Source organism: Manacus candei, unplaced genomic scaffold, assembly GCF_025592945.1.
Source record: "Manacus candei isolate 608988 ecotype Guabito, Panama unplaced genomic scaffold, ASM2559294v1 h1tg000071l, whole genome shotgun sequence".
Classification (NCBI taxonomy): Eukaryota; Metazoa; Chordata; class Aves; order Passeriformes; family Pipridae; genus Manacus; species Manacus candei.
Genome location: NW_026138119.1, coordinates 5750030 through 5762395, shown reverse-complemented (window position 1 = coordinate 5762395; position 12366 = coordinate 5750030). Strand labels below are relative to the sequence as shown.

Below are 12366 nucleotides of genomic sequence, written 5' to 3'. Positions count from 1 at the left end.
CCACCGCTGGGCTGGAGGCTGTTCCTCCCTCTGCCGCCTTTTAGCCCCACTTGGTGCGTTTTCTCTCTGGTTTGAACTTTGCCTGGGTTTGGGTTTACTTAGTTGTAAATATTACGTGCACTTTGGGAGCTGCAGGAGAGTGAACCGAGCAAGGGAAGGTGGAAATCGCCAAAGAGCAGCTGGGAATAAAACCAGAAATATTCTCTATGGGTTGTACCAAACCCTCAGGGAAAGCTTTTTAGTTTTAACACCCATTTGTCACCTCCTGGGTTGTTGGAGCCCTTTGAGGTGAGTGAAGCACCTGCAGGACTGAGCAAAAAGGGCTCTGTAGGAGCCTGAACCACTACTTTAAATTTGTTTTAAGACATCCATATGTTTTCATTGAATCCTATTTTACCCCTGTGTTTACCAGCTTAACTGCTCTACTTTTTAAATCTGGGTTATTAATGAAAAGCGATTCCTCCTTGGGGTTAAAAAGTTAATCAAGTTTGCAAGTCCACTCGAGCAGTTTTTATGCACTTTGTTACCACCAAGAGCCAAAGCCAAACTGTGCAGCCCCAAATGCCTCTGCCAGGAACAAAGAGGCACCAGGAATGGAGACAGAGTTCCTGGAGCAGCAGCTCCGGTGGCTGCACAAGAGTCTGGGTGTCCAGCACTGGCTTTTATCACATGCTGGGACAAGGATCACGTGGAGAGGCGGAGAGTCAGCCCTGCAGAGCCCGGGTGGCATCGTGGAGCTGCTGGGATCTGGGGAGCTTCTGTCCCGATGGCCTCTGTAAGCCAGGATCAGATCCAGAAGGTAAGGAGCTGCTCTCCGGGGAGGGAGCGTGTCCCCAGTGCAGTGACACTGCTTGTAATAGTCACTGCTACTTAACCTGGCCCTGAAATCTGCTTTACAAACACTTTATATTCCCCCCAGCTTCTTGTATTACGTTAATTTTGAGTGTGTGAGTGTCGAGCCGACAAACTCTTCCAGAGGGCAACGTGTCCTGCAGAGCTCTTGGAGGAATTTCCCCCGTGCCCCTCTGTCTGTGCTGCTCAGCTCTCAGCTCTGAACTGGCAAAGGATAATCTCCAGGGTATTCTATATAAAGAAACTGTAGTGCCCAACAGAGTTCACTTCATTTCGTAAGGGATTGTGTAGTCAGCCGTGACAAATCACCCAGGGATTTTCTCCTGAGAGAAAACAACGCCTTCCAGCTGGTAAAGGAATCTCATTCTGATTTGGCACACAGGAATGACTGCTCTGTTTGTGTTAGCAGGCTTGGTAATTTAATCTTAGATAAATTATCCTTAAACCACAAAGGGCGAGATCTCTGCTTTGAGGACTGAGGGGTTGGGATAGTTCTTAAACTGGAGTCTCAGCCTGTTAATGAATCTCTTCTACAATAGAAATAAAAGATAAAGAGCATGTTGTTCCCCCTCCTGAAATACAGCATTAAGAACAGGCTGTCCAGCTGCAGGGCTGAGGGCTGGATGCTTCTCACCCTGCAAAGAGAACTGTTTTCTCCTGCTTTGTGCTGCTTTCCCCTGGGGGCTCTGGAGGGGAGCAGCCACCTCGTCTCTCCCAGTTCCACAGGGATGGCTTCCTTGTCCTGGAGGGGTTTTGCAGCACAGAGGAGTGTGACAGCATGAGGAGCCAGATCCAGGGAATCATCGAGGGGATGGAAGTGCCCCCTCACTGCCGCACAGAGTTCTCCACCAGGGAGGAGGAGCAGCTCCAGGCACAGGTACTGGGAAAGGCAGGGCTGGAGCACTGGAAGGAGGAAGGGAGAAGGCAAATTGCTGCTCAGGAGTCACTGTGGAAACGTGACTCCTTCTTTTAACTGAACACCACGAGAGGACTTTGCTTTCCAGCTTTTTGCAAGTGTTTGGTGGGGTTTTATCAGAGGGTGAAGGGGAGGATTTGTGACTTTCAGCCCCCCGTTGCCACAAGCAGCTCTCACAGATCACTTTGTACTTGTTCTGCAGACAGAAAATGGTTATTTTCCAGGCAGACAGCAAAAGAAAAGCAAGGGCAGCCTCTATGTGAGAGGTTCTTGTAAAGCCCTAATAAGCAGTGCTGTAAAAGCCTTTTTGAGTGATTTTTTTTTTTTATTATGTTTTGTTTATGCTGCATCTTGTTGGGGAAAAAAGATGCAGGTGAGTGTTAATGCTTTGATCGAAGGTTAATTTATGTTTTTGTAAGGATGCTCTCTTTACTGGGCTCTTATCCCTGGCAGGGTAGCTCGGATTATTTCCTAACCAGTGGAGACAAGATTAGATTCTTCTTTGAGAAAGGTGTTTTGGACAAGAAAGGTAAGCCCTGGCCTGAGTTTGCCACAGGGAGGGGATGAGAAAAGGCTGAGTGAGGGGATAGGGGCCAGTTTCCAGCTCAGGGGACGATTCCTGCTTTGCAAACAATGGTAAATTCTGTTTTGTTTGTTTTTTTTTTTCATAGGCAACTTTCTAATTCCAAAGGAGAAGTCCATCAGCAAGATTGGCCATGGTACGTTAAAGGATGGTGTTTGGAAGGGGGTGGACAAAAGGGGAGGGTTTCTCCAGACCTACTCCCTGTAAATAACTATCTCTGCAATTCTCTCCATGCTACCCCTCACTCTCTGCTCTCAAAGGACTTAATCTTCTGTTTCAGTCCTTTTCAGAGAGCCCTTCTGGAGGTTTTTCAGCGATGCATAGCTCAGAGTCACTGACATGGGAAAGGCTGGACTTCAGCCCTTGGCTTTTTATGTAAGAGATTTGCTCTGACAAATTTCCCACCCGAGAAGGGTCACATTTGGTACAGATCAAACTGTGTCCAGTCTGATGCTGGGTTGCCAAAGCTGTTCCTCCCTCCTCTGGTGTCACCAGCACTTTTGCTTTACCCTTACTGGTCTCAGTTTGACCTATTTCCTCTTTCACAGCTACTGGGCTTGCTTTTGATCCCTTTTGTTTTCAAACAATACATGGAAAATGAGAGTGGGATTCACTGAGTCTGGAAACACATGAACTTTGTTCAGATTGAACTCTACTGAACTTGGAAACACAGAACTGAGAGTTCTTGTTCTTAGGTTTTCTCGGAAAAACACTCTCCCCTTCCCAGGCCTGCTGCCATTCTGTTACACTTCAGCTTTTCCCCAGGGGAAGTGAAAACAACTGCAGATTCCTGCTGACTCTGCAACTTAGCAAATTCAAAAGTCTTCTCTAGGCTTAAATTTCTGTAATTACTCCTCTTGGTCAAGTCCATCCTCATCCCTTGTTCAGGAGCAGCTCCTGCTGGACCTGTGGCAATGGGCTGGAGGCACAGCAATGATCCCAACAAGCTGGAGGCACAACTCCAAGCCTTGGCTTCATGGGTTTGTCAGAGCTGGGTCGTAGCAGTGTCTGCACAAACAGCTCTGACCTGCAGGCTGTGGCTCTCTGAAGGGCATCAAAAATAAGCTGTGACTTGTTTTTGCAGCACTTCCTTTTTTGGTAGGTCTTAAGAACTGTGTTTTTAAGGGGTGTGTTCACCCATGTGCTTTGGGGTCACATATATTGGTTGTCACTTGCATAATATAATCACATAACACTCTTTTTTTTTTTTTTTCCACTCTGTTATACACTGCTTTTTTATTTATCTGCAGTTTGTGGCCAGGGAGTGATTATATTTATGATCTCTAATGATGATTGTGTGATTCTACAACCTTCAAGTGTCCTATCACCTTAGGTGTGATAATCCATGTCTATCCATCTTGGGAGGCATGAAAGTTTCTGGCTGCAATTTATCCTGCTTGGCTGTGGCCTCTCCAGCTCATCCTGAGAGCTGCCAGGTTCCCTTCTGTTCAGGAAATCTTCAGTCTGAGCCTTTTTTTTTTTTCCCTCAGCTCTACATGCTTATGATCCTGTCTTCAAGCAAATCACCCACTCCTCCAAGGTGCAGGTGAGCTGTTACTGCTTCTTAGACTGGTCTGGGGGAAAAATAAATAAATTATGGAGTAGTTAATCTTAATTTTCTAGACTCCCAATGATAGTAATTTTGTCAGTGAAAAGAAATTTAAATATCTTTCCAGAATAATGTTATATGGTGTGCAGAAAACAGCAAACATAAATCTTGGAAAGTTTTCTTGCAGGAATTGGGAAGAAAACTAGGCCTTGAGAGACCAGTAGTTGTGCAAAGCATGTATATCTTCAAGGTACAGTGATTCAAGTTGTCTTGTCACTCAAGAAAGACCCTGTTAGGTGGGAAGCTCTGAATCTCTTCACACATCACCTTTCTTTCCTTGCAGCAACCTGGCATTGGTGGTGAAGGTGAGACTTTTGTTATCTCTATATCACTCTACAGGGAATGCTCCTTTAGGAAAGGAATATTACCAGGAAAAAGGCTCAGAATCAGACTTAAGCCTGTGAGTTTGGTGGTCCAAACCTTCTTAAAATGATTTTAAAAACTCCATGTTTTCTGGAAGTGTTTCTACATCATGTGCAGCTCGAACAAAGAGCTGCTTTTACATTTGCAGCAGCCTGAGAGGTGGTATTTTACTGTAAGATTTAATTTAGATGGGTGGGCAGATGAGGACACTGAGCCAGGGAGGTGCAAGCCTGAGGTCCTTCTCATGGAACTGAATTCCTCAGGGGTTAAAAGACCTGCACAACCATCTCTCCTTGCAGTGACACCTCACCAGGATGCCACCTTCCTGCACACGGAGCCTCTGGGCAGGATCCTGGGCTTCTGGATTGCCCTGGAAGATGCCACACAGGAGAATGGCTGCCTGTGGTTCATCCCTGGCTCTCACACCAGTAAGAGTTGTGTGGGTGACCACTACTGGGTTACCAGTTCTGTTTTCACCACCTCTAGAGCACATTAAGCAGCTTTAAATTACTGCTCACCTAAACATTCCCTCAGTGACTAGTGCTCTTCAGATTTTAAGGCACTCATCGCTCAAATCCTGGAGTCAGCTGCACTTGAATTGTGATTTATGCTCTTATAGAAAGGATAAATGGACCAAAGGTTGGCTTTGCAGAAGCCTGGGACTGTTTGTGTCCAAAAAGGTCTTTTGCAATGCACAGAAGGGGCCAGAAAGGCAAACAAAAGGCAGTTGTTTATCTGTTTCTGCCACAGCTGGAAAATCCTAAATCTTTGTTTAATGAAAAAGACTCTGCCCAAATTACTAAGGAAAAATTGAATATAGCAATAATAAAGTTTGATAAATCACAGATATTGTTCCTCTGCTGTGCAGAACGTAGTTACATGTTTAATTTTTGTGTGTTTGTGGATTTGCAGATGGAATTACCCGGAGGATGGTTCGTGCACCTTCAGGTGCCTCAACATGTGTGGAGTTTGTAGGGTCAGAGCCAGCCTATGATGACAGTCAGTTCATCCCTCTGCCCATAAAGAAAGGTACAAACAGCCCCAAATGTGTCACTTCACAGCCCGAGGAAACACAAGGGAGCTAAAATTGTATTTAACCCTTCCATTGGAAAGCTGGAGCTTTCCACCATTTGGAAAAAAACCCCAGCAGTACAGGGGTTTCTTTCCCACAGGTGGACTCATCCTCATCCATGGGGAAGTTGTCCATAAGAGTGAACTGAACAGCTCGGAGTCCTCTCGCCACGCGTTCACCTTCCACGTGATGGAGGCCAAGGGCACCACCTGGAGCAAGGAGAACTGGTAAGGTCGTGATCCCCACAGGCAGCTGAGGAAACTGGAGCCAGGATGAACTGTCACTGGTGGTCTTGTCTGTCACAGGTTGTTGGTAGTGCCCTGCCTAGCACTGATTTTGTACCTGCAGCACTGGAACAGCCTCTGAAGTTTTGTTTTTCTCCCTTCCTTCCTTCCTTCCTTCCCAGGCTCCAGCCAACTCCTGAACTGCCTTTTCCATCGCTCTACACTTGAAGTCAGTGACTGGCTTCTGGAGTCAATAGCTGATCAATATTCCTGATTGTTCCTTCATGTTCCCCTTAAACATGACCTTCCCTTATGGCAGCTCTCGAGGTTAATTCATCCTGGGAACAAGGACTTTTGTCACAGCCCAACACGCCTGCAGGAGACAGAACCTCCTGCTGCAGCAGGAGCCCTGTAGTGTGAGAGTAGCCACCCAGTCCTTTCAGTAAGGAAACCTCTTCAGTCTTGAGAACAGACCAGTAAAGACCACTGCACCTTGACTGGGACCAGTTAAGAAGTATTTCTTCTTGCAGATTCAGTTTAAGAGCTTAAGTGCATTTCTTGGTTGTGCAGGTGAATGTGTCATGGGAAGAAGGTTGACTTTCACCCTTAGGTCTCTGCCCTGTTGTTGGAGTAACAGTGATTTAAAACAGCCCTGTTGTAGGCAAAATAAAGCAGGAACTCTGCTTTTTATAATCAATTTTCTAAGTATTCCCCAGCAAACTGTGGTTGAGTGTTTGATCTCTGGGTGTGTTGATTAAAAATATGACAGTTCTTAAAGATTTGTGTTGAAATGGTGGGAGCAAAGAACCTCAATCCAACTCCTTGCACTTAATAAAAGAATAGAAATTCTCCTTTTCATCTCCATCATCTTTTCTTTGAGGAAGACACAGTGTGACCTCCCAACAGATGGGGCCAGCACCAGGTTGTCTGATGAGCAGTTTGAGCTCTCAATATGCACAAGAACAATTTCTACCCCCAAAACCTCACCAAAGCCAAGGCAACTTACAGCAAGGACTGTTTGGAAACCAAAGTTACATCCAAGGCAAGCTCAAGCCTGTGTCCTGAACTGCACAGAAGCTGTGTAGGTGTGATTTCAGCAGCACTGATGCAGTGTCAGCCGTGAGATATGAGCCTGGTGTCACCAAGGCATGAATTACATCAGAGTAACCCTCAGACTGTCAGAGCTGTGGCAGAGTGAGCCCAGTTCTTACTGACTCATCCCTTGCAAATGGATATTGCTTATCTCTGGCATTTGTTTGAGGTGAATTTAGTTTCTTTAAGGGAAAAAAGTTTCCTTTCAGCCCTTTGGGCAATGCAGAGTAGCTTGAATCCAGCAAAGAATTCCTCACAGAGGAACAGCTCAGGTGGCTGGGGCAGGAATTGGGGAGCTGGGTAATGACAACAGCAGTAACACTGAATGCAAAGTTTCTGCATTTAGAAACTGCCTTTTATACAGTTTGTTTGAAAGGTGTGAGCAGGGGGGAAAGAAGTTACTTCCCTTACCTGTGGTGCTATTTTATTCCATCAGTGGTGAAGGCTTTGGCTTGTGACAGAAGCAGCTCAAGCTTTGTCTGTGTCTTTCCATGAGAAGAGTTAATAATTTAGAATTCTGCTGAGGAGGGATAGTTTGTCCTCTGATTATGTGCACCACTACCTGCAATGTGCAAAATCACCTCGTTCAAGTGCATAAGTAAAAGCAAAAATCTGGATTGATTGGCAGGATTTCCTGCTAGAAAGTGAAGGAAACTCAGCCCAGTACAGTTACTGAGTTTGGTTTCCTACAGAGAATATCTGACAATGTATTTCCTTATTAACTGGCTCTGGCCAACTTTGGCCTCCTCAGGAAAAGCAGCACCAAGTCCCAGGAGCCCTGCCCAGGCAGGGGGTGAATTGGGCAATGCTGCCTCTCAGCTATTCCAGTCCTGACTTGTTGCAGGGACACAAATATTGGATTCTGGAGCCAACTCTGCTGGCCCAGAGACTGGTTTCACCCACCCCTGGGTCTTACTCTCAGTCCCAAGACACAGTCTCAGCAGGACAGTGTTGTGTGAGGCACCTTGGACCCTCCCCAAACTGTTCCCAAAAGTGAATTAAAAGGGGGTCAGAAGTTAACTTCAGGATGCAAACAGGAATCCTGGAATGCCAGTCTCCTGCTTGGACACATCTCAGGGGAAGGGAAGAGGCAGGGAGGCCACGTGTGCTTTGTTCTAGTGGACACCTGGCAAACCAGTGAGAAGAGACTGTCAGTACAGAAGTGTTTAACACATAAAAATGAGGTGGGCTTTTTGGCCACAAAATAGTAGTTGTAATTTTAATTAAGTGGGCAGAATTCAATGGCTTTACTCAATTTGTTGATAGAAGGATTTTTATAAGTTATTTAATTAAACATCTGGCTGAAAAAAAATGTGAAAAGTAGAAAAGTGCAGTAGTAGTAGAAAATTTTATTGACTTGAACAGATTTTCTGCTTTCAGAATTAATGTGTAATTAGTTTTAGCTGTGACTTTGCTTAATTCCCCCCCCCCCATATTCATTCCAAATGGATTTAGAGATTAAAATCTTGGGAAAGACAAAACATTCTTCTCATTGAATAAAACTTCAGGGCTAAAAATGTACTGTTGTTATTAGTAGGGCTTGGAATGAGTAGTGTCTGACATTCCCAAATCTTCCCCACCCACCATGGATGTGGCAGCTTCTGAGTTTGGAGTTGTGTTTGTGGTTCTTGCTGATGGACTGGACACATTTGGACTCTTGTACCTGCTCTGAGTGCCCACCCTTGTTATCAAACATGCTTTACATGGTGCTCATGCAGAAATGAGAGTTCACATGTTCACTAATACAAGATGCAGGACTCAGTATGGAAAACAAGGTACAATACAGAGGTGGCAACATCTGAGAGATCTGCTGATTTATTTTTTTCCCCTTTAATTGACTTACCTCTTCTTCCTCTGCTTCCTTTGCCTCTGGACCCCCAGAAGAAACTTGGATAGTTGGATTATTAAACATAGGCTGTTTTTATCAGTCATATTTGTTGCTGTGAGAACCTAACTCAGGCTGTTTTCAACAGGGGGGGAAACAAGACCAAACCAAAACCTTTATTTTAAATAAGTCTCATTTCTGATTTTAACTATTTTCTCTGCTGTACTAAAAGTAGTGTTTAGGTCAGCTTTGAGCTTCCATTACAGTGCATCTTCTAGTACCACTTTTCTCTAGGAAGGGAGAAACCTTTGTTCCTGGAAGTGCTTCTATGCCATGAACATGATCTGGAGGTAGAGAGGCAGCAGCAGGTTATCAATTTGGGTGGTATAAGCTTCCAACAGAGAAACCAAACTCACAGATGCCAGAATCCAGGCGTAGCTGGAGTTCAGATTCACACTGCTGTCAAAGATCAGAATCAGGGCCACAGCAATGATCTGAGCAAAAATAGCTGTCATTGTCCCTTCAAAGGTCTTCTTTGTTCCTGGCCATTTGATCTCCCCCATTGCACTGCCAAAAACAGAGGCAATAGTGTCTCCTACCCCCACTGCCAACACTCCGGAGTAGGGGACCAGTGCTCCTGCCCCAGACAAGGTGCCTTTGGGAGCACAGGATCTGGGGAACAACCACACTGGGAGGGACATGCCAAGGAGGAGATAAATATGAGTCAAGATTAGAGGGCCACTGTCCCTTTCATCCAAGAAGAGAGACAGCAAATGCCTGAGGGTTTGGCCAAAGGGTTTGATCCGGAAGTACCGGACGTATTCCAAGAAGATAAACACTGCCAGGCACAGCACTGCAGCAACATAGAGGAGCTGACGGTCATAAATGAGTCCAGGGACATAAGTGGCTACAACAATGAAGTGGAAATATTTCCTGGTGATAGTGGAGGCCTGGTGTTTTTTGGATTCAGATGATCTCTTTGCATTCTGGTAGAAAACCACCCCACAGGCTGAGGCAGCCAAGAGGGTCCAGTACACGAGAAGGTAAAGTCTTGTCTCTGTCTGAAACAGAAACTGCAGCAGCCAGAGCAGAGGGTTCCTCTGGATGAGTCTGTACAGCCAAGGCATGATGACCCCTAAGCCCAACACTGCTGTCATCATGTGGAAGAACATGGAGGAGATCCACGTGCCTGAATCCATGAAACTGAAAAGCACAGTGAAAAAAAGACCAAGGAGAACAACTCCAACAACTGCCACCAGAAGGAAGAAGTCAATGGGGTCCCCTTTGCCCTCGACCACATTCAGTGAGCGTTTAATGAGCTGATTGAGGACAAAACTCACACCTCCAAGAACCAGCAGCGCTTCCCCGGGGGTGAAACACCGAGGCAGCAAGTACAGCAGGATCATACTGAGGTAGACAAAGATGAGCAGCACTTCCAGGACCTCTATGACTTCTGAGACAGCCAGGGAGTGTTTCATGGTGTAGACGATGACGCTGCCAGCCATGCCAGTCAGGATGCAGGTGTTGGTTGGCACGGGTTTGGTGATGCCAACCGCCAGCACCGACAGGAAGAGCGCGAGCAGCATCCCCGTGGAGGCCACGACGACCCCGAAGTGCTCGAAGTACACGATGCCGGCGGCCCGGCACCGCTCCTTCATGACGATTCCCAGCAGGGGGATGACCATGCTGGCGGGCAGGAGGCCGCTGTTGGCCGCCCCCCGGAACTGGAACACGGCTCCCCCCCCTTGGAGCAGCCGGTCCCACTTGAACTGGACGTAGAAGGCCTGGAGGGCCAAGGCCAGGGCGCACCAGGAGAACCGGTCCCACACCACCCCGTGCACCGAGAGCACGATGGCAAACACCACCAGGGACTCCACCAGCACCGGCTTGTTCAGCATGATTCCAGCTTTCAGAATCTCTCTCAGGAGTCCTGATGTGCTCAGCTGTCCATTAGGAAGAATTCCCTTCCCTGCTACTGTGATTCCTGTTAAAAAGAAAAGAAAGAGCAAACAGCTAGAGCAGCTTCACTTTTAGAGCAGCTTCACTTTTAGAGCAGCTTCACTTTTAGAGCAGCTTCACTTTTAGAGCAGCTTCACTTTTAGAGCAGCTTCACTTTTAGAGCAGCTTCACTTTTAGAGCAGCTTCACTTTTAGAGCAGCTTCACTTTTAGAGCAGCTTCACTTTTAGAGCAGCTTCACTTTTAGAGCAGCTTCACTTTTAGAGCAGCTTCACTTTTAGAGCAGCTTCACTTTTAGAGCAGCTTCACTTTTAGAGCAGCTTCACTTTTAGAGCAGCTTCACTTTTAGAGCAGCTTCACTTTTAGAGCAGCTTCACTTTTAGAGCAGCTTCACTTTTAGAGCAGCTACTTTTAGAGCAGCTCCTAGGCAAGGCTAAAGCTTTTGCACATCCTCTTCCCCCTGTCAGTACCTTAATTCCTGTTTTCTAAGGCAGAACTCCACACTCTGCCATTATTCTGGCACCTCTTTTAGGACCTTTGAAGGTCTCAGTTTCTGTATTTCTGTCGGCATTGTTATGGCTGATACAGTTGTGTGTATCCCAACTAAGATACTGCATTGCCTCATCCTTTCTGGCCCAGCCTTAAGCTGATTAGCAGCAAACTCTCATTAAATTCTGCTCCCCAAGTCTCATTGCCAATATCTACACCAGCTCCCCAAGAGATTTATTTAAAGTTCTGTTTTGGGTTTTCACTCAGTGTTGAATGGTGTCACCAGACCATGAAGCTGACAGAGGTCTCAGTACCACTATCACTGAGGTTTGTACCATCAAACTCCCTCACACTGTGTGTCTGCAAGGTTTAGTTATTTATGATTTTGTGATGAAAACTCTTAATTATTAATAGGTTGCTTTCTGGCATCCTTGTTCATACAGCCTGAAATACTTGATTGCCAAACTTCATTCCATGTACTGTTGCTACATAGCTTGATCAGGCCCAGGGTGAGCTTTTGCCATCACATGTTATGTTAAAACAAGACAAGAAATTAATCATACATTAAAAAAAACACCAAGTCTGGGCAATATGTACCTATAAGTAATGATGATTTTGGGGTCACACTCTGCTGTTTCTGCATGCTGGGGAGGGGGAAGCTTAAGGCTTATTTGAGAAGAGGCAGAGTAAATCCACCTGCCAAAGAGTAAGAGTCCTCCCCCTCAGTCTGGCAACGCTGAAGTTGCAGCCCAGCTCTTGTATCGATAATGGCACATGACAGCGTCCCCCAGCCTGGCTGAGAGACAAGAATTTCACCCTCTGTGAGGTCTCTGCTCTAACGCAGCATCTCTGAAAGCTCTGGCCCCTGAACCTGCAACACGATGCGTTTAATTGCTGAATTATTTCATTTTCTTGTGCCTGCAGCAATTCCCTGCTCCGCAGCTTTCAGGTAGCGTGAAGCTCCTCAGCGCTGCCGCTCTCTCATCACGAACAGGACCCGTCACGCCCCGATCCGAGCCACACTGAGCGTTCTCTGCCCGTTTCGCTATCCGCCTCCCGGCTGCCCTGGGCAGGAAAGCTTCCCACTGATGTGCTGCCAAACGCGCGGTATCCCTCGCCTCGCTGCAGCCCCTGCCTGCCCCCTCTCTTCTCCGTGTGCCCTCAGCCGCCTCACGCGCAACCCAGCCTTCGCTCCTGGGAACCTGCGGCAGGGGACAGCGGCCGCAGCCGCCTGCGGAAGGTGTGGGAGGCACTCCCGGGCGATCCCCGTTCCCCTCGCGGAGCCCCGAACATCCCCCGGCCGCCTCCCGGCAGCGGAGCGCGCACCCACCTCGCAGGACGCCGCCATCTTGGCGCCGCCGCTGTCACATGACCCACCGGCGGG

General features: G+C 47.0%; 2 protein-coding genes across 4 annotated transcripts; one reads left to right on the top strand and one right to left on the bottom strand.

Moving 5' to 3' along the window:
• Window positions 1-442: 442 nt before the first annotated feature.
• On the top strand, window positions 443-6470 carry PHYHD1 (phytanoyl-CoA dioxygenase domain containing 1). 2 transcript variants are annotated; one of them, XM_051808211.1, is made up of 11 exons: window positions 443-799; window positions 1571-1729; window positions 2222-2297; window positions 2440-2487; window positions 3842-3897; window positions 4088-4150; window positions 4244-4265; window positions 4623-4751; window positions 5236-5352; window positions 5496-5622; window positions 5802-6470. In XM_051808211.1, the coding sequence occupies exons 1-11, from the start codon at window positions 767-769 to the stop codon at window positions 5845-5847; spliced, it is 876 nt and encodes a 291-aa protein (XP_051664171.1). In that variant the 5' UTR covers window positions 443-766; the 3' UTR covers window positions 5848-6470. The 2 variants fall into 2 exon arrangements, with proteins under 2 accessions (XP_051664171.1, XP_051664170.1); XM_051808210.1 differs by having other exon boundaries at window positions 597-1266.
• Window positions 6471-8698: 2228 nt separating this feature from the next.
• Window positions 8699-12366, bottom strand: DOLK (dolichol kinase). Of its 2 annotated transcripts, none has more exons than XM_051807456.1 (2): window positions 12313-12366; window positions 8699-10520 (listed from the first exon to the last, which is right to left on the bottom strand). In XM_051807456.1, the coding sequence occupies exon 2, from the start codon at window positions 10432-10434 to the stop codon at window positions 8863-8865; it is 1572 nt and encodes a 523-aa protein (XP_051663416.1). In that variant the 5' UTR covers window positions 10435-10520; window positions 12313-12366; the 3' UTR covers window positions 8699-8862. The 2 variants fall into 2 exon arrangements, with proteins under 2 accessions (XP_051663416.1, XP_051663417.1); XM_051807457.1 differs by lacking the exon at window positions 12313-12366 and adding an exon at window positions 12157-12286.

Excerpts from the sequence above, each read along its gene's own strand:
- PHYHD1 (XM_051808211.1), top strand. The coding sequence starts at position 767 with ATGGCCTCTGTAAGCCAGGATCAGATCCAGAAG. Across the intron at positions 800-1,570 it reads GCCAGGATCAGATCCAGAAG|TTCCACAGGGATGGCTTCCT; the intron begins GTAAGGAGCTGC and ends CGTCTCTCCCAG. Across the intron at positions 2,298-2,439 it reads AGGTGTTTTGGACAAGAAAG|GCAACTTTCTAATTCCAAAG; the intron begins GTAAGCCCTGGC and ends TTTTTTTCATAG.
- DOLK (XM_051807456.1), bottom strand. The coding sequence starts at position 10,434 with ATGCTGAACAAGCCGGTGCTGGTGGAGTCCCTGGTGGTGTTTGCCATC.